At 36.2% G+C, this 26,738-nt stretch overlaps 2 protein-coding genes across 3 annotated transcripts in view; one reads left to right on the forward strand and one right to left on the reverse strand.

Annotated features, from left to right (window-relative positions):
- Window positions 1-4,352: 4,352 nt before the first annotated feature.
- On the forward strand, window positions 4,353-16,491 carry LOC146148528 (uncharacterized). Its single transcript, XM_083388434.1, has 8 exons — window positions 4,353-4,591; window positions 5,830-6,022; window positions 8,961-9,138; window positions 9,355-9,451; window positions 12,241-12,376; window positions 12,685-12,943; window positions 13,355-13,453; window positions 13,804-16,491. The coding sequence occupies exons 1-8, from the start codon at window positions 4,490-4,492 to the stop codon at window positions 15,752-15,754; spliced, it is 3,015 nt and encodes a 1,004-aa protein (XP_083244560.1). The 5' UTR covers window positions 4,353-4,489; the 3' UTR covers window positions 15,755-16,491.
- LOC146148529 (uncharacterized) overlaps window positions 16,492-26,738 on the reverse strand; it is a 54,089-nt gene continuing 43,842 nt past the window's right edge. For both annotated transcript variants that reach the window (XM_083388432.1, XM_083388433.1), the window contains 10 exons: window positions 26,383-26,480; window positions 25,823-25,867; window positions 25,538-25,705; window positions 25,390-25,461; window positions 24,718-24,771; window positions 24,460-24,568; window positions 22,233-22,346; window positions 21,534-21,614; window positions 17,682-17,759; window positions 16,492-17,620 (listed from right to left, as the gene is read on the reverse strand). In XM_083388432.1, coding sequence (XP_083244558.1) covers window positions 17,469-17,620; window positions 17,682-17,759; window positions 21,534-21,614; window positions 22,233-22,346; window positions 24,460-24,568; window positions 24,718-24,771; window positions 25,390-25,461; window positions 25,538-25,705; window positions 25,823-25,867; window positions 26,383-26,480 — 971 coding nt within the window. In that variant the 3' untranslated portion in view covers window positions 16,492-17,468. The remainder of the gene's footprint in view (window positions 17,621-17,681; window positions 17,760-21,533; window positions 21,615-22,232; window positions 22,347-24,459; window positions 24,569-24,717; window positions 24,772-25,389; window positions 25,462-25,537; window positions 25,706-25,822; window positions 25,868-26,382; window positions 26,481-26,738) is intronic.

Consider the following 26,738-nt stretch of genomic DNA (forward strand, 5'->3'; position numbering starts at 1 on the left):
GTTCGATTCGGCGAAGCATCGAAAAAAGAGGAAACTAGGACAATCGACGAAAACACGATCAGGCAATAAGTTGTCAATTTGATGAATTCACAGAGGCTGGTATGACGACGTCACAACCGGCCAGCCTACTTCATCTGGATGGCCGGGGTTTCAAGCCGGTAACAATATGGGGCAGCGCAAGCTGCTACAGGTTTCAAGCCTAAGCACCAACTTTGAAGGCTAGAAATGACTTAGTTGTTAAGAAACTACGGCAACTCTAACCCTTTAACCTAATAACAGACCACCATGCAATCATAAACGCGATAGTAAAGACGTCAAAATTTATTCTAAGGTACTTAGTCTTTAAATTTGTAATATACTTTGGTTGCTATATGTATAAACTTAAATGCAAGACTATGTAAGTAGTAATATAAATAAGCAGGCAAATAATGCAGATTGAATATTGCTATTGTATTGGACGGTGCTTGAGTTCTTCTTCAACAAGATGTTGTGAACCAATGGTCCCCACCCCTTGAACCAATGGTCCCCATGGGTGGGGGCCATTGGTTCACTTTAGTAGCATTTTTTAAATGCAAAATAAACAACTTTTCTATTTTTATATTTTTTTTTAAATGCCATGGTATGTTGAAGGAAAGATTAAAGTTCATGTTAAAACTTATAAATCCCATTTTCCTGGCAAATATAACCTGCAGATGCAAAAACGTCAAAAGTGAACCTTAAGAATTAGCATCCCCGTGTTCTACAAATAAATATTCCGCGACCATTTTTGTTCCCTGGACCTGGTGCGATAGCTAAACCAAGAATTGGCCAAAAGACTCGAGTCCAGAAGCGACGGAGTTCTTTCGTTTTTAAGAGACCAAAAACCATAGTGTGTTATGCGGCACTGTCGTTGTTGAAGGGTTGACGTCATAAATTGAATGCAATCGGGGCGCTAAATGCATTGAAGAAGAAGCTAGGCGCCAAAAATTATTTTAAATCGCTTTTTTTTTAATAAAAAACATTCGTGATAGGCCTATAGTTTAAAATCTCGAATGTTTTTTTTAAAAGAAAAGCGATTTAAAAAAATCTTGGGCGCCTAGCTTCTCCTTCAATGTATTTGGCGCCCCCATTGCACACCGAGATTCCTTTTTTTAAGTATTCATAAACCCCTTAAAACAAGTTTAGGAACTCCCCAAGGATACCACGAACCCAAGTTTAAAAACCCGTGGATTCCAGTTATGACTTGCAGCAGTAAGGCGGCAAACGCTTCTACAAGCACCTTTCCCCAAGTGGCGTAATACAAGTTAAGCCTACTTTTGGTCAACTTCAAGATGTTGGACAGGCTTTGTGATTAGTTTTAACTTTTAACCACTAGTTGCGCTAAACAAGTTTCATAGAGATCAGTGGATTTCTATAGAGACTTTGATTAAGGTTATCTGAGTTCACAGGTAAACAAACGAAAACAAACCAAAAACCGGTTTAGTTTACTAATCAATTGTCGGCCATGTTTTGTCTATAAGGTCATCAGTGACAGTTAGAGATAGGTTTTTCTTATATTAATGTTAAATTTTAAATATAGCTTAATTTTTTTACGGTCCATATTTTAATCAGATAACGTATATAGAGCTTTTAAAATTAAAGCAATAACTAAAAAAAATAAAAATTTACTGATACAACATGGCAACACAAACATTTGCAATTGATAAAAGTTTTATATACATTTTAAAGTTCGTCAATGAATGCCAATGGTTTGCAATGCAAAATATATTTTAGTAAATTGCCAACGTCGGCTACAGAAATTAGTGCAGTTGTAACTTTTAGGCAGAACTCTAGAATACATCGAATTGTCTCGTCTTGGCCTTAAAAGAGTTTACCTAACATACTTATGTTAGTTTGGTTTTTGGCGGGGGTTATGTTAACGCAAATACAAAATTGCACGACTGTAATAAATTTATTGCTAAAATTTTCGTGGTTGTAAAAAAGTTACCTATAAAATTTTCAAAGCAGTGTAAAGAAACTGAAATGCAACCAAAATTTTGCACATTCAAATCTTCTTTGGTGAACACAAAATGTGCAGTAATATTTCCTATGTTGCATTTATCGATGGCAAAGGCTATTTTCAAGCTGGCTCATGTACCAAACTTCAAATTCGCCCTACTTTTTTATGTGATTTGTAATGGCATTTCAAAATCAGAAGTGTGGTACACAGATATCAGTCCTGGACATAACAGTAGTGTCTCACTGATATCTCGTGTCCAACGGTGCTTGACTGAAAAATTGGGTTGATAGGGTGCATGAAAGGTGAAACACTTATCTGCTTCTTTACCAAATGTCCAAATTTGGCTGTATATTTAAATGTTTAGGCGGCGTGTTAATAAAAACTTGTGGGTACACCTTACATAATGCTCTCTTTATCTGTTTCGCAATGTGAAAGAGAACTTTTCGGCGCTTGTCTAGAATCCTACCACAATGCACATTATTTAGGTTAGGGTGCACGTTAGCGCTTGGGTCAGGGTGGGTCAAGTTATATTAAAAAATAATGAATATAATAATACCCACCCTCACCTAATGCTAACTTGCACCCTAACCCAAATATTGTGCATTGATGTCATAACTGTGGTAGGATTCTAGACCAGCTCCAACTTTTTCTCCTAAAATCAAGTTTTATATAAGGGGTCACTCTAACAACTCAGTACATAATTGCACTTTGTTGTATGTGTTACGTGTTTAAATTTTTTTAAGAGGTTAGTTCAGACCTGGGCAAACTACGGCCCGCCAAATATTCCAATCCGGCCCGCGGCTCACTTTCTTAAAATACAAACCAGGGCGACTTTCTACAAGTATGTTGAAACATTAAGATTCACTTTTTCCAGGGTTGAATCTATATTATGTCACCGCCAAACTCCATTTTCAGCCTGTTTTATAGACTAAAATGCAAATTATTTTCGCGCTTCGTGCGAACCTCTTTTGTCTTTCTCGTAAGTTTCGCGTGTTTTGGATCGTCTTTACAGACAAAAGTCGCCCTCTGCACATTAATCGACACTCTTTCAAACAAAAGGCGTCAAACTTAGCCTTATATTTGCAAATTAATTTTTTGCGCTTCGATCAAAGGTATTTTGCTTTAAAAAGAGCATGCGGTTGAACTTCGACACGGAATTGGTTGGGATAATTGTAAAATTCTAGACTGGGAACCGCACTATTACAAACAACAGTTCATTGAATCATTCCGGATTGACAAATCTCCTAACACCATGAATAAAAAGGATTCATGGTATCCGGCAATCTACTCGTCAGTGTAGCTATACGCAATAGCTGATAAACGCTCATTGTCCGATGGCGCAGTCCTGCACCAGATGACTCCGGCGTCACGGCTTATCGCATACTTCAGCGATGTCTAGAATTATTAATCTACGCTTTTTCAATTTTTACTTCTCAGCATATAAGATGGCAAACGCACTCTTGTTTTAATTATTAACCCTGATGAGGTCAGCTGATATCTGCTGCCGAAACGTCAGTTTATACTTCGTTTATACCAGAAGAGCGATTTCTATCTATTGATATGTTGCCTGGTGGAGCTAACTCTATTTGTTAGGTGTAACTGTATAAATGCCTGTTGTAGATACTCCTAAAATCATCTAGGTAAAATCCTCTGTTTTTAGGCAATGGAGTTCTTTTTTAAATACCCGTATTAGACGAGAGCAGGGGTTGGGAACCTTTTTAGCTAAGGGAGCCATATTAGCCAAATATTTGTGGTTTTATTTCCATAAGAGCCATATAATAGTTTTTTAACATCTAGTTATAGGTTAGAAAAAAGAGTAAATTAGGCAGGGCCGGTTATTTTGTTCTCATTTAAAGGACAGAACATGCTATGCACCGAAAATAAATTAGTTTGCGCAACTTTGATTACGGACTTCCGAAAAAGAATAGGGCCTTTTAGATTTTAATAGATTTCTTCAAACGGGATAACAGTCTCGTAAAACAAATAGGATTTTGCAAAGCGCCGAAAATTCGCTATTATGTATGTTAAAAATAAAGTAAGGAAAGCTGTTGTGGCCGCGTGCAGTTTGATTTAAGATCATACTGAGATATGATAGCTTAGATTTTTCTGCCAGCCAAATTGTTTTATCAAAAGAGCCATATATGCCTTCGCAAAAAGAGCCATATATGGCTCGCGAGCCATAGCTTCCAGACCCCTGGACTGGAATGACTGCCCAGTCAGATTTTGTATGCAAAAAGCGTATATGTCCATGGTAACATAAGAGTATAACTGAAAGTTACCTGTGGTTCAGCAGTTCACCCTTTTATTTTTGTTTAAATCTTTTGCCTACATCAATGTTTAAAGTATTATATATATTTTTTTCATTGATAGATAAGCTGGTCAATTAAAATAGATCATGATACTATGTTCTAACCATTCATTGTTAACGAATAAAGTAAAAGATAATGCTCTTAATAGTAAGTTGTAATATTGTGCCTCACACAAAGCTGTGTGGCATTCAGTGCTGTCAAAATGAACAATTATAATGACTTTATTGAAATTGGAAAAGGAAGCTTCGGAACTGTTTATAAAGCTGCCAAAAAAAATCAAGCTGAGCCTTTTGCAATAAAAAAGGTAAGAGAGAGAAAACAAAGATTTGTGGTTTAGCAAAATAGTAGTACATTGCATGTTCTATATTTTTAGCACTTTTAACCACTGGGCCCCACCCCAGCCACAAGGGAAGTAAATATTTCATTAACAAAAAATATTTCTGAAATTTTATTTATTTTATTTCCCCTTCTAAAGAATACACCCAAACCACTGGGCCCCAGCCACAAGAATGCACAATCTATTTCAACACAATATTTATCTAAATTTGAAATAAAAACAACCAACAGTTTTCCCATAAATCAATTTTTGTATTAATTTACTTTATATGTAGCTGCTTATACTTCGTATTATAAAAAAATATAGTTTTTATTTACTCTATTTTATCTTTCTTCTATCCTTTATTGATTTCCGTTAAAAAGCCAAACCAAATATAACATGTATAGTACAACTGAATGCTATAACAATTGTGACATAAAGCAAAAATAAGGGTTTCAAAGGGCCTTAGGTTTATTAACATTTAGCTAACATGTTTAGTAGAAACAACATACAAAACAGCCGTGCTAACAGAGGGGTCTACACTGCCAACAGATTACGCTTATTTTTCTACATAAAAATGTATAGTTTTTTTTATTACATATATAGGTTTTCAGATACTAAGGCACCACTTCTTAACCCGTGCTACGCACTGGAAGGCTGCCAAGTGCTTCGTGGGCAAAAAAATTGTAAAAAATTTTGGACTTTTTAACATTTTTTTTTTCGGCTTAGCTCATTCAGCATACAGTACTTAAAAGATATGCAACTAGCCTATGTAATAAAAACTTGCAAGAAATTTAAAGTAACTTACCAGTATATATTATAAAAATTGTGCTTGCTGCGCTAGCCCCATACACTGCCACGTATTTCAAAGTTCACAGGTGCGCCCTGACAAAAAGGTTAAAGACACTGAACTAAGGACTCAAACTACTTAAATACAAATCTGACTGTTGTTTATCGTTAATTGTTACTTACAAAGTTTATTTCAAAGCAACACTCGCCAAGGGGTATTGCATATCAAATCATAAAACCCTTGTTATACCTGAATATCAACCCTGGTTAAGTTGATTGAATAAATGTTTTTATAGACGCACACTAACCAATGGTGTAAATTTAAACTTGCAAGAAAAATCTATTTATTAACAAAGGGATGCATTGGTTGGTTGGTTGGTCTGGGTTTTCCTGTACATTAAAACTACAATGCTACAAAAGTTATTTTGTTTTTTAAGGTTCGCTGTGATGCTCCGGAAAATGTTGAGCTGGCCTTGCAAGAATTTTGGACGCTATCATGTCTTAGAAAGCATTTAAATATTATCCGCTTTGAGGAATGTTATCTTCAACATGCAGGAAAAATGAGACATATGAGACATGGTGATCATACTTCACCCAGCTACTTGTATTTAGTTGAAATGTCAATAAAAGGTAAAGTGAACTTATTTAAAAACTAGAATTACCTGTAATCGGATAAAATCTCAATTGTTTTCAAAATAATCCAAGCAACCAAGGTTTGTAGCCGAGGTTGGCACTTGTTGGTCTTTATATATGTCCTGCATGGTTGTATAGTTGTTCTAATAGAGAAAGTAGCATTTTTGTAAAATCATAAATTGGGTTCCAGTTCCAGATTATGCAATTTAGAAATTAAAAGCACCATATTTCCATAATTGATAGAACTAGACAACTTGATTTGTCTAGTCTAGTTCAAGGTTGATCAACTGAGGCCTTCTGTAGTGGGTAGGCAGTTTTTGGGGCCACAAGCAGAGTTTTTACCCTTTAAAAATGTTGTCATAGTAAAAAAGGCATGTGTCAGGACTCAAGATGTTAATTATTCGATAGTCAAACTCAAATTGGCAGATTTAATTTCCACCTTATAAGCTACTTTTGATGGTACATGACACTGCAACTGCTTTCTGATATGTTCTTAAAAATTGACTGAGCCCTTGAAAATTAATTAACTGTGAAAGTTGAAGACTGAAGATATTATTTGTTCGGCAATCAAACTGAAATTTTCAGATTGATTTAAAAATTTAGTAACTGTTTTAATTCAATTTACTGTAGTTTGTTTAATTCTTTCAATGTTTTCGATTTTTGTTTTTTTTACATTTGTTGATTGGCTTTAGGTTACCTATTACTAGACCAGTTATTCCCAACATTTTTTTTTCGTTTCCCTCCAAATGGTCGAGTGCGAAAAAATGTTATTACAGAAAATTCAAATCTGTATATGTTACAAATAATTTTATTTAGCCACACAGGTATTTGAGGGTGGAATGGCCTTGGTTTCTTTTTATGTTGGACAAGGCCACTAGACTTCGGCTATTCAATGAAAAATTGAAATATTGTTATTTCATCAACATGACTGGTTTACTAAAGCAAATTTTATGTCATTGACATAATAATTAGACTGGTAGTGGTACTTGCTTCTTATACTGCTTAGTTTTTATTTTATATTATTTTATTTTTTATTTTTTTGACATATATATAATACATACCCACCCCTCTAACAACCTCTTGATACCTAAAGGTTGGGAACCACTGTACTGGACGACATATTACTTGTTGTCCATATTAATTGGGAATATACCAGTTTTTTATACTTTGTTGTTCTAACGTAAGATAAAAAAATGCAACTCGGACTACTGGCTGTGCAATGTAAAATAATAATAGCATGATTATGTTTGGGCTTGGAAAAAAGTCAAAATTTACTTGTTAGGTTTAAAAATGTTTACAAAATTAACAAAAACTGTAGTGAGCTTTTTTAAAATTATCTTCAGGTTTTACGCAGGCCGACAGAATTAACCTGCAAGCCTGGTTTATCGCATTACGGGCAGCAAGAACTTTTTTGTCTCAGATAGTTGTGTTTTTGTGATATGGATTAATGAATTTGCTGTGTCTTTTCTCGGTGGTAATTAACAATTATCCCTGTTCCTATTTCTATAATATGCTACGTCTTAGTTAATTCTTGGCAATTCACTTTACCTTGTTTTTCAACTGTTTGAATTTCTTTGATTTTAGAAGTTACAGTATGTGCTGTAAAAATAAGTTTAATATCATGTGATAGTTTTTGCAGGAAGATTAAAAAAACGGTAACCTATATAACAAAACAGTAAATGATAGTTTTATCTGAGCTATGTATATGCACAAAAAAGTGGCTGTATGCTTGTGCTTATTTCCACCTTTTGTTTTGCAACGAACAGAATGCCAGACAGTGCATAAATGGTAAACAATTCTAAATTTAGATTACCGGTAAGATTTATATTACCCAAATAAAACAGCATATAGGAACACTTTAATACAAACCTAGCAATTTTTATAAATAAGCAGGCAGGGGGACAACAGGCTAAAAATAAAAAAGAGGTCCTAAATTTTTATCTTAGGGAATTCCCCCATTTTCTGTCTGCATTAATAAACAATGATGTCATAAAATATGACATTAATAATGTCATAAAATAGTTACAGTAATGATTTCATGAAGTTGGAAATACCCTCAGAGCTAATGAGAAACAGTCAATTAATTTCCTTGTTTAGCAATCCCTTAAGAGTTTGATGGGCGAAACAGGTTCATCGTGGACAATCCTGCGAAACCGCTCGTGTGGAATCATTCACTTCAGTTGGTAACCTAAACCAAGACTGTGCAATATTTGTCAGAATTTGGTCTGTTCACAATTCCACTATCGGCAGCGCAGTTTCCAAAGTTTCATGCACGGAACCACCTAAATTACAAACAGGCCGCCGCAACTTTTAACACGAAACAAAAGTTGTTGTACTACTGCAGGATATTAGCACAGACAGCAAACAGCTATCAACTGCACCTAACTCAAAGTTTTTTAATATAGAAAAAAACTCAAAGATAATAGAAAAGGCATAATTTAGTGTTGTGTATTGTTTATTATTTTCTTGTTATGTGTATAGAATAAACTATGTTAATTACTAATGTGTTAAATGCACCTTTCTTCGGAGAAAACTCTATGAAGAAAAAAAACTACTTATACAGTTAACCCAGCCCAGATGCAAACATTGTGTTTGATATTGGTTTCACATTAGCTTTTGAAGCTTGACCCAATTACATAAAAAATGTCAATGCCGCTTTAGACAGTAAGCTAAACCCTGATAAAAACGAACAAAGCACTTACAAAAGAAGGTCCCACTGTTCTGGTTGTCAAATGCAGATATGGACCTATATTTATTGTATTTTTAATTCTAATCATCACAATATTTGGCCCTATGTAGTTTAACACATATTCCATATTATTATTTTGTTTTGTGTTTTTGTTTTTTGTAGTTATTTTTTAGTACATTTTAGTTTTTAACATTTTTATCTAACAAACTCTTTATAATTTAAATGCCATAAATGGTTTGTTTTTAGGTGAGTGTGCCATTAATAAAGGCAGGTATCACCTGTGGTTTGTCATGGAGTATTGTGACGGTGGAGATATGAATGATTATCTGCTTACAAGGGCACCAAATGCTCTGCTTAATTCGTCATTTATGACTCAGTTAGCTGATGGAATGGCTTTTTTGCACCAAAACAGTGTTGTGCACAGGTAGTTATAGTAAACAAATATTGGAATATTTTTCAGAATTGAACATCAAGTCAATATTTTATCATGACACTTAAATGGTGATATTCAATATTGATTTATTCTGTTATAAACTATTATATAAAAAAATAATATTATGGCATTTTAAGATGTGTTGCAGTTAGTAGTACTATATTTTGTGACAATCGGGGTAAGCAACCGCCCTTTATATATTTTCAGGGACTTAAAACCAGAAAACATTTTGGTTCGAACAATTGGAAACAGCAACAGTAATCAACCTCCTACATTGAAAATAGCCGATTTTGGACTGTCAAAGGTTACAACCTTCATGTTATGTACCTAAATAAACGAAATATATATTATACATTAGGGTTGTTTAAAATTTAAAAGTGTCACATTTTAGGAATTTTTTTAATTTCGGCCAAATATTCTACTTGTTACAAAACTGAACTGTCAAACATGGTAGGGCCAGAATTTTGATTTCATGTTGAATGCCCTCGTTTTAGATGACAGTTGGCTCAGCCAGCCTGCACTGCCTGACACCTACTTGCAAGCTTTTAGCTGGCAGTTAACAGCACAAAAAAGAATTAACCCCTTCCAGTAAATATACAGTGAACAAAGCTTTCATTTTATGGTATTTTAATATTTTTTTCCAGTAGGTGTCTGAAGTTTGATAGCGCTGCGCGAGTTGTTGTTATGATTATTATCTTATTAAGAGTAAGAAACATATATATATAGGTAAAGCATTTCATAAAGGTTAACCTGGTAGGAATTTCAAAGTTTCCAGGCGAAAATTTAGAAATTATATATCCTCTGCAATTTCATGCACATGTCGTTTCACTTTTTTGAAATCATCAAATTTTGCACAAATTATCCTTCATGTCAAGCAATGGCCAACATGCTAAATTTTTGCCTAACTCATGTAACCTCCTTAATCAGTCAAATGTGCAAAACCATACAACATAACTGGATAATTTTTTTGCTTCTGCTTTCCTGTAGAAGTAGAATTATTGTTAAAGACATTAAGGTAAAAAAAAGGCTTAACCAGATCATATATAAATCCCAATTTAAACCAAATAAAGTACATTTTAGTGGGGGTTATAATCGCATAATTATGCATATTAAACCAAGGTTTGAGCAGAGCCCACTATAAAATCAACAGGTGTTTTTCTCAAGGGAGAAATGACATGCCTTGCGTATAGTTTCTTACTATTATGTCACAATGTGCCATGTGTGTTTTCTTTTATTTACTGCCACAAAATATATTGTTTTGGTTATAATATTATTTACCTAAGTTTATTACCAGTAATTTGGTACTAATATAGCAGATCAGATGCTTGCAATTTTACTAATACCATTTCTTGTATTGACACATTGAAAGGTATACTTGCAGCCGCTAATTTCTCAGAGGGAATTGACATTTAAGTAGCAAATAAAAGGGTTGAGGGGAAGATAAAGGTTGAGAACAAGCTTTACTATGCTGTTTTGTTTTTCATTTGAAGGAAGCTTTATATAGATGTCAAATATTGGCCATGCGGTAGACAGCCTAGTTTGATAATGTACAGATTTTATACCACTGGTTATAATTTTTTTTTTAACTTATAAAAAAAAAAATTTACATGTTAGGTCAAAATTTGTAACAATTATTTCAAGTTTTTTATATAGTTGTGTATCTCTGATTTGGAACAAAATGTATTAAACAGTATTTGTTAAGTCTTTATTTGCTTGTGATTTGCAATTATCCCATTTCCCATTTCAATTGTATGCTAAGCTTTTTTAATTTTCTGCAATTATTTTTACCTTATTTCAACTGTTTCCACAACATATTTCTAAAATAGCCAGCGTCTTGTTTTTATAGTTGTTTGTCATAGAGTAATGCATAAACCCCTAAAAATGAGTGACATGTGGTCGACTATGCCAAGACACTTGGAATGCAGTGCATCATATAAAAATATGTTGTTTAAATTAATGTATTTATAATCGGCCAATATTTGGTCAAAAGGTTGTATGTATATATAGGTTTGGCACAGTGAAAGTAGCAGCTTTAACTTTTTTTTAAGTCAATAACTTTTTCAGACTTGAGATGATTTGTTTTCTGTACCGTGGAGTAATTTCTAAAGCTACCAGATAAACTGTTATAAAAAGAATATTTTTTGTAAATATTACATGAAGCCAAACTGCAAGCAGAATTCTTGTTGTGTGTTTACATTAAAGCCTTTTTTTAAATTAATTTGCACCACTAAAAACTAAAAAAATCAGTTAATGTAGATGCTGCTTATATGGTAAATTGGTAATACATGTATATTAGTGGGAACACACAATAAGACCTAAAAAGCAACAATACATAAAGCAGAAAAATCTATAAAACCACGTATTAAGACCAACGACATAATACAGCCAAATACGCAGTAATATCCAGTATAGCATAATATCAAAATTGTCTGAATAAGACCTAAATCTGTCTAAAAAAATCCTAAATTTATCGGAATAAGGCCTAAATTCATCGGAATAAGGCATAAATTCATCGGAATAACGCCTATATTCATCAGAGTAAGGCCTAAATGGCCAAATAACGCCCGGACCTGTGGGTAAAGGGTGTGGGACAATCGGGGGCCATTGGTTTGGCATCGGCCGTTTTGGTGACTACGTTTGGACGCTCCAGGTCTGACCGGCGCCCTGACGCTGTTTTGGCATCGGATTTATGGTCCTGTTTGGGATTATTGGTGGGTAATGGGTGTGGTTAGAAAATGGGTAAGTGTTGAGATTATTTGAGGAGTTAGTGATGTACTTATGGGTGGGGTTTGGGGTTAGTTTAAGTGTTGTTTAGGGCTGATTCTGACCTTTTGGGTCTTATTCCGACGGATTTAGGACATTCCAATTTAGACCGTACTAATACCATTAGATATTAGTTCTATTTTGTCCTTATTCTGAATTGTGTTTTATTCTGACGTTGTTGTTGTTCTTATCTTGGTCTTATGAATGGAGTCCATTTTAGCATCACTTAATTCCTGTGCATTATGATCACAGTTTTATGTGTGTTATTATACCAAAACATAAACTCATTGTAATAACTTAACTGACGCTGTATTTTTTTATCTAATTCAGGTTTGTGGAAACAAAGATCAGAATCAGGTTAATGTAGATTCATGCTGGTTGTCATCTGCTTGTGGCTCTGATTTTTTCATGGCTCCAGAAGTTTTTGAAGGACGGTATACAGCTAAGGCTGACGTATTTGCTCTTGGTAACTCAAATTTATTTATATTTTGTGAGAGTGAATGTAAAACCGCAAAAAAGCAAATACAATATGTCCAAATTCATTAGCCTTTGTTGCATTTAACCATAAAACGTTTTATCACTCACAGCTGCTATGCATGTTGCACATGTGTCTTTTGTCAAATTTTCGCAGTTGTGCCACAAAAAACTTTTAAACCTTGTTAACGTTGCAAGTAATCCAAAAAGTTGCAGAGCACTTGTATAATGGATTATGGATAAATATGCAACTTTGAACCAAACATTTACATTCTATCCTATTTTATTTTTATGCAAAAGGTATAATCTTTTGGGCTGTTATGGATCGAATAACATTTATTGATGCATCAACAAAGAAGGTGCTTCTGGGAACTTACATTCGAAGAGACCAAGATGTTCTACCAGTTGGCGAGGCTCTTCTGGATGATTCAAAGCTTAACCTAACAGTTCTTATTGCAAAGACTGGAGCCAAGAAGAAAGTTTGTTATGCCAAAGGACAAGACCCTGGTACAAAGTTATTGTCAGCTACTTGTGTTTCGGGAAACAAGCCCAAGTTAAGGTACTTACAAGCTTAGATTGATGTTGGCACTATTTTCGATATTATAAGTTATATATATAAATGTTCTGCACAAACTTAAAATCTATAAAGAAAATAGTTAAACAGTTCATTTTTGTTAATTAATTGTATTAAAATAGACAAGTTTAGAATTACAATTATGTATACTTTCTAATTAGCTGAAAAAATATAATGTAATAAAAAAAAGTGTAATTAAGTCTCTTATGTAGATAAGATTTATCTAACTTTAGTTTGCAACGCAACATTAAAGAAAAAAAATAGTTATTGGAAATAAAAAGCGACTGATAAACCTGCCCTGTATATCCATTGGGGTCCATGAACTAAACACTGTATTATATGTGACTTCAAAACTTGGAGAATTGAAAATTACCAAAATGTTTATGTCAATTTCAGACATCTTATAACAACAATGATCAATCCTAGTGCAGATACCAGGCCCAGCTCACAAGACCTTCTGCACCAGCTAAAGGATATTCTAATACATGGGACAAAGTAGGGATTTTTCATAAACATTTTATTACCTATGTATTGTATATGTCGTTTCCAAAAAAGTAAATATTTAAATAATAAAATTGACATTAAACCTATTTAATTCCCAGCAATATTTCGCACAGTATATTATTTCAAGTGTGCAAAGTTATGATAAATTGATCAAATAGACTAAAAATGCATTTGATAAAAAACAATTATCTTTGTCAACTCTTTGTAAAGTCTGATGATTCTAAGTCAATTAATTTGCCTAAAAGATTTAAATCAAGTTAACTGAATTCAGTAACTTAATATAACTTAACTTACTCATTACGATACTGCTATTTGGACTTTTTTTTTGTTATATATTTCAGAAAGCAAAAGAAACGTTTGACGGAGGAGCCAGCGACTCAAACAGCACCAACCAAGTCTCCTGTCCAGAAGCCTTTTAGACGGGTCCTTAGAAAAGACGCGACAGAAAGTAGAATTACCATAAATCAAGATTCTGACGACCTGGCTGACACTTCTTGTGGTGAAACGAATCTCGATCCTGTGGCAATACTGCAAAGTAAGCGCAAATCCCCTAAACGGGGCCATCTCCATCGTATTGTCAATGCAAAAGGTATTGGCATAAGTTTGTCTGCAAAAACATCAAATGGTGCTACAATGCGTTTAACGCGATCATCCGCCAAAGACGACGCTAAGTTCGAGCAGTCCAAAAATAATGCAACAGATAATCGATCTGATTCTCCCGATTCTTTTAATGAAATGCAATACAAGGTTCTTAGTGTAAAAAAGCACTCTAAAACGTCGCAAAGTGAAATCTCCCGCAAGATCGACGGCTCTGCCAAATCTGATAGACAATTGCGATTTAAAAGAAAGAAAAAAACTAGCTCTTCTGTCGGTGCATCCCCAAGAGTTTCTTTGAAACAAACTCGTCGTCCGTCCACTAGTCTTACACCAAAGAAAAGCGATCGTGTTTTGCGCAGTACTCGAAAAACTCGAAGAAATGCCCTAATTCCAATTAACTTCAGTTCCAACGAAACAAAACGGTCTTCTGCAAATCGACGAACCGAAGAAAGCACTGTGACGCCCATGTGTAGCAGTCCAACTGCCGAAAAAACATCCATCACAAGCGATCCTATCATACCTTTATCTTCAGAAGGCCGAAGCATAGACCCTAATCCATTTAATGTCGCCGTCAAGAAGCGCTGGAAGCAATACGTTTACCATTCAGATCGAGATACGACCATATTGGACTCCTGCGCACAGCAGCAAGTTTGTCTTACTCGGCGAAATTTTGTGGGTAACCGGCGCAGAAAAGGGACAGTAATCTCTATTCTACCCAGTCCAATTAAATGCCTGGATTCAGCGTTTCCGAAGAAGGAAAAGTTACAACGCAAAGCAATGAACAGCAAGCCTTCTATTGAAACCCAACAGTGCGAGTCAGAGGTGCCAAGGTTTGTCGCAACACGCGCAAAGCCGTCCTTGAAAAAACAAATTAACGAATCCATAAAACTGGCAGAAGTTCATTCATCTGTAAAAACGGTTGTCCTACTCAATGAAGGCAATAGGGTGGCTGTTAAACCGGCAAAATTACGTATAAAAAGTGTCAATTTGACAAAACACGAAGTGGCCCCTGCGGCGAACAGTGCCTCAGGTAAAGCTGAAGTTGGATCAGACGCAACTGTATCTTCCCACTGTGCGCTAGTTTCCACTCAATATCCAAGTTATGTTTTATCAAAGCGCAAGTTTTCTGGAGGACACGATGTACCGGAACCAAAACGACCGCGCATGGATGAAATTGCGCAACATCCACTAAGCGCCAAACCAGAATCTTTATCACTGAACTCACCTATATTTCACCGTCCTTTGTCCCCCTCCAACTTCACTGGATCGCAAGCCGTTGGCGTATATTCCAATGCTTTATACCCTCCACAACCTAACACATTTCTCTTTAACAGCAGTCCGAGGATTTCCTCGCGTTTAGATACTTCCTCGCCATCTCTGCCTTCAAGCCCAGGTGCTTCCGGCCACTACCTCTCGTCGTGTTTCGACGGGGCGAAAGTTCGAGCGATCCCGCAGATCTGCAAGGTTGGCGCTGATCAATTACCAAAGCGTCGATCTTTCGACACGTGCCATCCGACCTTGTTTAATCAAAGCTTTCTTGGCTCTAGCGTACTTTTTCCAACCAACGCTTTAACGCTGAATGCGTTCACGCGCAGATCTGTCTCACATGAAATGTCATGTGATACGGCATGTCCATTCCTGCGCCAAAACCACATCCCTGTTCCACCGTCAGTAGACTTGGCTGCCCGACCGTAACCTAATGCTTCGTGTCAATTTGTTAACTGTCTGTTTATTTTGAGTGTTTGCCAACCGATATGCCATGCCTAACGAAACGCGTTGCACAAGATGTCTTATGTTACCAAAAATAGCCGATTATTTGTAAAATAATCTGTTCTCTGGTTATACCTATCCGCATTTATTGGTCATGCTAAAGTGTGTTTTTTTTGCATTTGCATTTCCAGTTCAAGTTTCTTTGACTTGAAGTGGGCGAGGAATCTTTATGCAAGGTTGGCCCCTAATATACGGCAATTATTTTTATTATTAAAAGTGTTTTTGACGTAGTTGTAGTCTTTTGCAGGATGCTACGGTGTTCTTATTTGCGCTGTATGTTTTTTTTTAATAAAATATGTTTTGTTCATTCCACTTTTCTTTTTTTTTTACGTAATCCCATGTTATGCTTTGTTTTCAGTTTTGTTTCGCCTTATTTTCCTATACGCTTTCTGCTCCATTTCTCCCGCTGCTAATTTGACTGGCGCATGCGTTGAATGTCTGAACTGTGTGGTACAACAAAAGTTATCTTGCGCAATGTACCACAGTCTACCGACAAATGCATTTTGGTTCAACTAATTAAATTACAGTCATCAAGAAAGCTCGCCATTTTTGTACATTATACCTGAAATGTTTTATTCAAATGTTATACGTTGCCGTTGAAGGTTCTACATAACTACAAATGTCATGTGCTTGTAATTGATTTATTTCATACGAACGTTAATAAATAATGGAAAATACTAATGTGATAAAATATAGCTTTGAGTTTAATCATCCTAACAAAATGTTACCACATCATATCCATTAATGTCCGTTAAAGACCCCAATATACCCACTGACAGCAGAACCGGTCAATTTTCCAGCAGTCTCCTTCCAAGTCCCGCGAAATTAAAAACAACTCTTGAGCAAGAAAAAGGTTTCTACCATTGCTGGCCAAAATAACTATGGTAGGAACGCGGTCAATGGTCCGCAAAACGTTGTTTATGTGGGTGTGTATTTTAGCGGGGTCCATAACATTTTCAACAGATATCGGCTACGTTATTTTATAATAAACACGACGCGGTCACGTTCGACCCCTATATATTTTTCCAGTAGGTTGATATATTAACCTATGTTCTAAAGTGACCTTTCTTATGTTTAAGGTATCATTAGCACATTATTAAATTTTTTGAAACCGGCGGTGCCGCGGTTGAAAAGCAAAAAGTGAGTTTTCATCGGACTAGACGTTGATCCGTACGCAAACCGATCAGCTGTTGACTTAACACCGGGATTCCGCAATCGATGTAATCATTTAATGCCAAAGACTATTTTCGCACAACACCGTAAAGTTGCTTTTTAAAGAAAGTTGTTCGAATCGAACTTAAAAACGTACTAACGTATATTATTACAAACATAAGTTTATCTAGAGAAAGATAACCACGCCTCGTGTTAATTTTATTTCCAATAGCTTCCTTAAAGTGTGTAATATGTCGCTGCATTATTATATCATGCAATAATCCTTTGAGATTCATGAAAACACATTTCATTGGAGTTCCTTGAACATTTCGTCTTAACTCAAACAACAAACGCATGGGTGCTATCTTGTATGAAAACCCCGTTGTACAACAGCATAAACTGCATAGGCCCTTCACGGCCACAGTATATTTTTTTTATCATGTGATATATCATTCGCTTGGTGGTGCTGTCTATCAACGTTGTTTTTCTAGGGGGAACGACGATTTCGAGACAACGATGAGCACTGTTGCTTGTTGCAAGAACCTCGCGGACCTTTATAGCCCCTTGCGCCCCTCAGACCTCTTTGTCCAGGCGGTCCTGCAGGACCGGAGGACCCGACAGTTCCACGACCGGGAGGACCTAAAATTTTAGTGGTATAAATTAACAAAGTTTACGATGTACGGTTAAGTTGTTGACTCACCTGTAACTCCAGGAACACCAGCTGGCCCTTGGACGCCAATACCGGGTGGCCCTCTTTCCCCTTTGTCACCAATAGGCCCTTTTAAAACAAGTATAAACGTTCGTTTGCGAGAATCCAGTGATCTTCATCTAGTGTTCGCGAACACTAATAAAAAGATCGTCAGGTGTTTCGCAATAAATTAATTTGAATATTGTTACACGGAACATCGGTCGAAAATCACTCATCCAACACAATAGACGCATCACGTATGTAGTATTTGTTTTATGAAAGTATTTATCCAACAGTTTGAATGTTTTTATCGTGAATTGTAATTCATTGGATAGGCGGGTCAATCTATGAAATATATGGCTTGCACCTTAAAAAATTCCTACAAAAGGTTTTTAACGGTTTCTTGTAGTATCTTTCATCAACAATAACATAATAAAAATCTAGAAGAAAAAAATATATTTGACAATTTTTATTAAAAAAAATAATCTTGTGTATTTTAGCATTTTGTTGTTTTAATAACACTGGTCAACAAATTTTCACTTTTTTCTAAACGAGAATGTGAGTATTTTATCTTAGATGCATTTTTCACGCTGATTCCGAATATACGTTTAGTTTTTCACTGGGCCATCACATTTTCAAGATTTCGCCGATTATAATTTTCCGAAAAAGGCGCTTTGAAAACAACGCACAGCTGTGATACATAGCCTTAAAGACGTCTGACATATAATTTTTTTATACACATAACTCGATTCACCACAATAGTAATTCTATGATGGAATTTTTAACTATTCCCCTTAATAAAATCCTTGGTGACGGGGTTTTAGAGCTTAAAATGTCGTTTTGGTTTGCGCGGCCCACAAGGGCTCAGACCTAGTCATCGAACAGAGCCTAATGAGATAGCTGAAGACATCGGGAGGTTTAACACGTGGAACTGGCATGACACAAGAACAACGATCATTGTGGACGATGTCGACTTCAATCACGTCTGAGTACAACTATATGCCATACAGGAATTCAATACACTCTCATACACAACAAGCGAACAACAGAAGGAAGCAACACAGGGTAGGTTTCAGAGAGGCAGTTCTGATCTTGAAAAGCTGAATACATCACTGGCTGGTTATGTACCTTTTTCTCAGGATCAAACCCAGATGAATATTGTAAATGGTGTTGTGGCCGAGGATGACGTTAATGTACATCAATTCGAACCAGTCGGAAGGGAACATTATGGAAAAATGACTGGACAGTCTGTTTTCTTAATATCTTTTTTTGCAGAAGAATAAAGCCAAGACATTTGGCAACATCTCATCAGTGAAGGTGACACCTCAAAGAACGATTGACCCAGGTTTGCTTTTTCAACGTTTCATAGTTGTTTCACAGCTGGGGGGCTTATCAATTGAAGATATCTTTAAGTATGAACTAAGCCCGTTCCCTCCAGCACTTTTTAAAGCATGGAAAGTGCTCCGGAAGCCTGATAATTCTCAACTTGCGAATGCTCACAGCAACCAAGGCAGTTGAAATTCGTAAATCCATAAGACACTCCACCAAAAACTCAACACTACGTCATAGATGGAGGTTCACTACTACAGCGGCTACCATGTAAGAGGGGAAAAACCTACGGACCATTGCACAATTATAGGCCTATGCTGAATTCACGACTCGGCGTTATCAAACGACAACGGTTGTTCTTACGGGCACCTAGGAGGACCGACATTCAAGGACAACACACTCCAGAGGCGTTGGAAGAATGCATGCAGTCATCAGCTTTACGGAAGAGACAGTGTTTAATGGAAAGAATGATGAGTTTCTTTCAAGGGGCATGACCAAACAAAAAATGATCGACCTGATCAGTGAAACACTTCGTGGTAAAAGCTGCGAAGTGATCAATGCCCCCAGAGGATGCTGATGTTCCAAATATGAAGGCTGCTGTTGTTAGTGCAGTGTCAGACGCGACAACGTGGAGTGAAGAAGACACACGTCTGTTGGTCCTGCTTCTTCATTATGCGCAACAAGCAAACAAGGATCTATATTTCCGTTCCGACAATGCAAATGCTGACAAAGTGTATCATATACACAAACTGAAAATGGTGATGGGTAAAGAATTATGTTTCCAGTTTCGTTTTCTACATGTACCAATTACTTCCTTCTTCCAAAGCAGATAGCAGCATCCATTGTGAACAATGGTTATCAAGCGATGGCTGTGATTTTGGGGGGGGCACGAGGACGGATTCCCTCTCGTCATTGCGCTACAGAGTACTAAGAAAATACGTAGTCTGTTCAAAATCATTTGTGACACCAGAACGCCTACCACCTACTGAGTCATCAACAAACTTCACTGTAGGGTTTACTACCAAATAATGATCTGGCTAGGACAGGGGAGAGATATGGAAATTTGAGGGTGGGGTGAAAAACTGGAAGGCAGTCAGTTTTTTAACAGAGTCAGACATGAATGCGGCCCCAGATTCCCTCTTGGAGATTATCCACTACAACTGCACAACTGCCTGTAGCACCCCAGGTGAAGCTGTAGGCAGAATAATATACCCTGTACCTCAGCATGTGGACAGTGCCAACTTTATGCCTGTTTCAATACGTACAATCAGTCATTACTCGATAAACATGATGACCAGGACTTATTAAGCAACTGAATGTAAATAACTTAATAAGTGGTGAGTGATTCTTATACTACCAGTGTTTTACAATTGTTTTTGTTTCATAAATAAGTCTTTCCATTAAACCATGGGTTCCCAACCTTTTTACACCATGGTCCCTTTTGAAAATTTTGAGAAATCAAACCTCCCCCTATTTCTATTTTTTATTAGTTATTAGTTCATTACATATTCAGTTAATGTGAGGTTGAGCTTGTTTTTGCTCTGACAATGTCTTAATTGCATGTCATATTGAATATCCAAGACGCTGCGCTGCTTTGTCGTTAAGGGTAACATTGTTGACAACCCACATTTACAACGATATATGTTAATGGGAAAGGCAATAGCAATGACAAGACCATTTAATTAGGCTTAGGGTATGAATTGCTTAGTTTTGCCCAAAATATCGTCAAACTATTGTTCTCAAAGCTCAATCGGGTTGTCGTCTCTCCTTGCAGCTTCAAGAGTTCATTAAATTTTAATTTATTTTTTTGTTATAGTGGAGTAGATAATAAACTAAAGAAAATATTATTTTTGAATTTATTTCACGGCCCCGTTAAAAAAAGCTCATGGCCCCCTGAGGGGGGCATGGCCCACAGGTTAGAAACCCCTGCTTTAAACTGATGGGTTAATTTAATTTTGAATTGTTTTAATGAACTCCTTTCCACCTAAGATCTAGGGTTAAACGCTAGAATGAGAGCTAGCATGAATATTAAGTCAATTATTGTCATTATACTGCTTTGGCGGCCATCTTGAAAATGACACCTTTCCGGTGCTCTGATCCTCCTAGATTTTTAATATATTATTTTTGATGATAAATACCACAAAATACCGTTGGGAAATCTTTTGTAGGAATTGTTTTGAGGTCAAACCATACATTGACCCGACTAGGAGTGTAATAATAAAATTCGTTGTGTAACAACAATAGAAATGGAATTTCGTTTGCCTGTTGCTGCTAAACAATAAATCGTACAGCCCGTTATCATGTTTGTGCTTATTCAAATAAGCCCAGATATTGCACTGAGAACAACTAAAAGTGAACAAAATGTTGTGCTGTTTTTTTAATGTATTTTATTAACTTTCGCTTGGTATTCCGCAATATTATAAGCTTTTTAAAATAATATTTTCAGCTCGAATGCCGGTGCGTCTAATGGAACTTTCTAACAGTTTTGTAAAAACACTTAAACGTAGAAGAACAACTTTACAAACAAAACTATACCTCTATCTCCTCTTGAACCTTTTGATCCGGATACGCCAGGGTAGCCTCTAGTTCCCGCCCGCCCCTCAAACCCAGGATGACCTAAACATTTCCCGGTGTATAAAGTAGGGTTGTGCAATACGAAAATTTTAGTCCGATACCAATACCCGATATTTTACACAAAAAGTATCGCGATCCGATTCAATACGAAATGACGTCATTAGTAGCCTATTTCGATAATTAGAATAAACTTTGCTTAAGCGTAAAGAAGTTTAATTACAGCCGGTAAAACCTACAATTGTAAGACAAATTATCCTTGAAGGTTGTATCACTGTGTTGGATCGCAAATTAAAGCTGAAATTTCTATATTACTTTGGTATTGAATAGACACCGATACCACCTAGTATGTGGCGAGTAGCGATAATAACGTTTGGCATCGGATATCGGCTTCGATCCGATATTATCGGACGTCCCCAGTATAAAATAGGAAATCTATTTTCATCTTCAATGTTAACAAAACGTGAAAGCTGTGGGTGATTGGCTTTTCAGAATTTTTCTAAGGTATAGTTACGCCTTTTAGGATTCAAGAAAATCACACACAAATATTAAAAAAAATATTTTCATGTACTTGTCAACAGTCTGCGCTCGTAAAATAAACTCAACCATAAGGTTTACAAGGTCTAGAATAAAATAATAACTTAGCCTAAGCGGTTGTAAAACCTGGGGTTCCGGAAGGGCCCCTGGGTCCTGGAGGTCCTGGTGGTCCACGAAGAGTTCCGTATTGTGATTCTCGGTATCGTGACGGAGTGGAAGTGTGTGCTTTCTTGTCGTAATCTTGGTTAACAAAAGTACGTTTTTGCTGTTGGTGACCGAGTAGGCCTATTTGTTAATATATTAATTCATAAGTTTTAAAGAAAAACAAACAATACTGATTTTCCAAGTTAACACAGTGTGGTATCAATTCTACCTTTCGGTAACGTAGTCTTAGAGGCATCCGTAAGAACTACACAAGAGGTTGGCAACCTGCGGCCCACCCACAATGCAAATCATCCCCTTTTCCATACTGCGCACCACGTAATGCCCATACATTTTTGCCATATTACCAAAAAAATAGCGCTCTTGGCACGAATCTTATAGGACTCACCCTATATTGCATATTTGAGGAAATCTTCCCAGGCTAAATCGTCATGCGTGGGACTAGAAATACCATGGAACTCTTAGGAATGAAAGTTTCGCCTACATAGTCTATATAAACGTATATCGCGCTTTACGGCAGTACACCTTAAATATAACATAACATCGATGATATATGTATAGCCTAAACCAAAACCTAGATAAACAATTAATCTTACGGCGCTTTTCAAGTATTTTTATTACAGCTTTTTCTTTGTGTTTATGGGTCCTTGTGGACTCTCTTTTTTTCAAAAATGTAATTTCTGGAAAATAGTAGCATATAATGCAATTTTAGTGTCTTTGCAATATTGCTATTGTTGCGTAAACCTCTCTTTATCTAAAAACATTAACAAGATAAACAAACTATTTTGCTTCACCCAACTTTTTACGGGATTTCTGTGTAGACATGATTCTGCGGGGGAATCGACTCATAATTGTTTTTGCAGAAATCGTATTGATTGTTGCCACTTCATTGAGCAATGTGCTCATCTTTCGTTTGCCCACTGTGTCATGTTTCCCAAGGTACCGTACCAAATGTGTCACGTTTCCTGCTGAGATATTGCTCATACACAGGCAAGTTTGCCCATTTTTTTATTTTTTGTTTTGTTTTTATGTCAATGACTTGACTGGGACTTGACTTGCTCTAATAATGACTTAACTGGTACTTGACGTTATTCTTTGCAAACGACCACGCCACGACCGTTATGTTTACTGTCATATAACTTGCCTACGGTCTGAGTATAGGGGTGTACATCAGAGTTATGCCGAAATAGTTTAGTAACTCGATTTTATTTTCTTAAAATTAAATGTGAAGGGAAAAAAGAACCTTTGAAAGGGAACTAAATAAAAAACATATGGTTTCATTTCGCAAACTTAAAAAATATGGATGACATGTCATTGATTTACCCCTTTCAATCTACAAAGAATTTTATTCTTTATACATACGTAAGTGTTTTAGTCTAGCAATTGTGAGATGACATACTTATATTTGTTAATACAAACTATGTCGAGAGATGTGTCGGTTGCTATATAACAAGCACCCGAATATGATATTATTACCAGCTAAAAGAGACATGCTCGAAGGCTGCCTTTGGGTGTTTCTTTAACGATCGTCAAGGTCGTTTTCAGGCGTGTTTTAAAGTATGCCTTATCAGTAAGCCACAGCGCTGCAAGGGCACTTCAACTGCATTGGCAAACACGTAACTTTTACGACCGCATACACTTGTAATTATCAACTGTTTGACGGGCTAAAACATAAATACTTTAACTCTTTTCAACAGTATCCTATTTGACTAAGAAGTTCGACACATTTCGAGCTTTAATGCCACTCTGTATCGGAAAATGCCTGAATTAATTAAGCCTACGATTAGATATACAACAAAACAATATTTGAACCATACTGCAGTTGCCTGAAGTTTATAAGTAGGTTTATTTGGCTCTTCATTATGCAATTAGGAATAACTTGTTTTATGACAAAACAACGACTGCAGGTCGTGGGAAATTCAATATAACAAATTCCTTGGTTGTGTTCAGCAAAAAACTAGGCGCCAATGCTTTCCAAATTCTGTTAGTACAAGTGACTATATTGAAAAACCGAGAAGATTTTTAATCTCATCAGATTTTTAAAATATAAAATATATCTAGTTGTCCAAGTGTGATCCCAAAACATGCAATTGTGCTGTGACGCCTCACATTGTTCGGGATAAGTAAGTTCAAAGCATATCTGACATTAACGTGCATTAGATGCTTAACAGCAAGTTTCCGCTTCCCTTACCTTCAATCATCACCTGGCAGATTCTGCGGGCTATTCTCTCCATTTCCTGAGTGGATGCGGCTCCACTATCACCCGGAATTCCTCTTGGTCCCGGTGGTCCTTGAAAACCCTTTGTTGCAAAATACGATTTTAAGTGGATTTTATTCGCTTTCTAACGATTATTTGGTCTAAAAACAGTAAAACAATTAAAAAAAATTTTTTTAGCATTAAACCATAAAAGTTTTAGGACATGCACATATACAACCGAAAATAACTTACTGGTGAACCGATTTGACCCGTAGGTCCAGGAACGCCTCGTGGCCCTTGTGATCCCTGAATATAAAGTTAAATTGTTTTTTGAAAGACGTTTGTGTGACAGATTTATACGGTTAACTGCTTGTAAAATTATACTCGAAACGCCAACATTTCGATACCGCATTAATTGCTTAAACAGTGTAGATGTGTTAAAAGCAGTGACAACTTGCGTTACCCGTGTCCATTTTCAAATCATTTGTTTTAGGTGCTGAACTTTAATTGTTATCATGCAGAACGTTTTTCTTATTATTATACGATATTATATATTTAAGTGCACGATGTATTCAAGACGTGCTCGTGCCATCACTGTTCATGTGCAGAGAACAAATGAAGCACTCACGACTCTTCCGCCAGGACCTGGATGACCCCGAGGTCCCATTGCGCCTTCCAGGCCCTGAAATAATTTTCGTCCGAAAATAGTTCTGCTTATTTACCTTAATTTCCTACTTTGGGAAGTGGTAACTAGTTGGTCAGAAGCAAAGCCTTTAGTAAAACACAAATTTGTTTCTATGTATTAAACTACATTAGCTATATTGGTCCAAGTAAAAACAATAAGGTGGGTTATAAGTGAGATATTTGGTATACATTCTTGTCTACGTACAAGAATAGAGTTTCTATAGATTAGGGCTACTATACCTGAGGTCCCTGGGGGCCCGGATGTCCTTCTCTTCCAATACTTCCCTTATCTCCTTTTGGGCCTTGTAATTCCTGTACATTCGATAATAAATAACTTCCGAAAAATAATGGAACAAGGACTATCATCAACACAACAGGCAAGCTATACCTGCACAGCTTCCTTGATTAATGTAGAGATCGTATTGTCATCTATAAAACTTAATGCGTTCCCATCATTAATGTTTGTACGGTATGACCCAAATCCAGGGGGCCCTGGAGGACCCATTTCACCTGGAAGGCCTGTTAGTCCGTTCTTTCCTGGTTTTCCTACTGATCCCTGAAACAAGTTATAAAAAAATAATTTCTCTTTTTTGATTTGGAACTCCTATATTGCGTTTATGTAACATCTCTTCAGTGTATAATATCAGAATAAAAATAAATGAATAAATACTACCTTCTCTCCTATTGTCCCGCAATCTCCCTTTTCTCCTTTTTGGCCCTATAGGAAAATAGTTTTGCAGTGATTTTACCTTTAATTATAGCCGTAGAGGCCTTTAAATTAATGCACTCATGATGAGGATGAACTTTCACAAGCTATGTGTGTAATGTCAATCAACATATTTCATACAATATATAATTTGAAGGTTCAACACATTTAATACCATCGTAAAAACCTTACGTTTTATAGATACTATAGAATTGTAGATAATTTAAATATACCTTTTATTTAAATTGGCATTTTTAACCAAATAGCCGCATATTTACACCGTGTCGCCTTTTATTTACATTACTTCGGTTGTAAACTTGTGCAATACCCCTAACGACTTATCAGATTTCTAAAGCTAACTTGTTTTATAGCGTCACAGTATGACGTTATATTGTGTATATTTGATATCCTATTTTTGACCCGATCTCAAGGCCCGCTGTAAAAAATAACTGGCCACCCCTGCTCTACAGGTGGTACAAAAAATCCATCAGCTTGGAATTTAATCCGCCACTCTGTATTGTACATACCTCATCGCCATTCTTGCCAGGCAAGCCCGGTGGTCCAGCCAGGCAGGCACACCTACTTTCAATCAACTTTGATGGTTTCACTTTAATTTGCTTTCCACCTTTAATTTAAAACACTCAACTAAAATAGCTTGTTTTAGAGATTCATAAAGTGGTACATATTCTATTTATATAAACATATGCAACTTGTACAAAAAGACCACCAATATCGAATATCGCTATACATTACGTATGAAGCGTATAACTAACAAAACTAAAAGAGTCCAAGCAGAAACACACAATACTAAACTAACAAGATTAAATTCGTCGCGCTGTCGCAAAGATTTAAGTCCCTTAACAATATTGCATTCCGAAGATAA

This window comes from Ascidiella aspersa, chromosome 4 (genome assembly GCF_963924565.1).
Source record: "Ascidiella aspersa chromosome 4, kaAscAspe10.2, whole genome shotgun sequence".
In the NCBI taxonomy this organism is placed as follows: Eukaryota; Metazoa; Chordata; class Ascidiacea; order Phlebobranchia; family Ascidiidae; genus Ascidiella; species Ascidiella aspersa.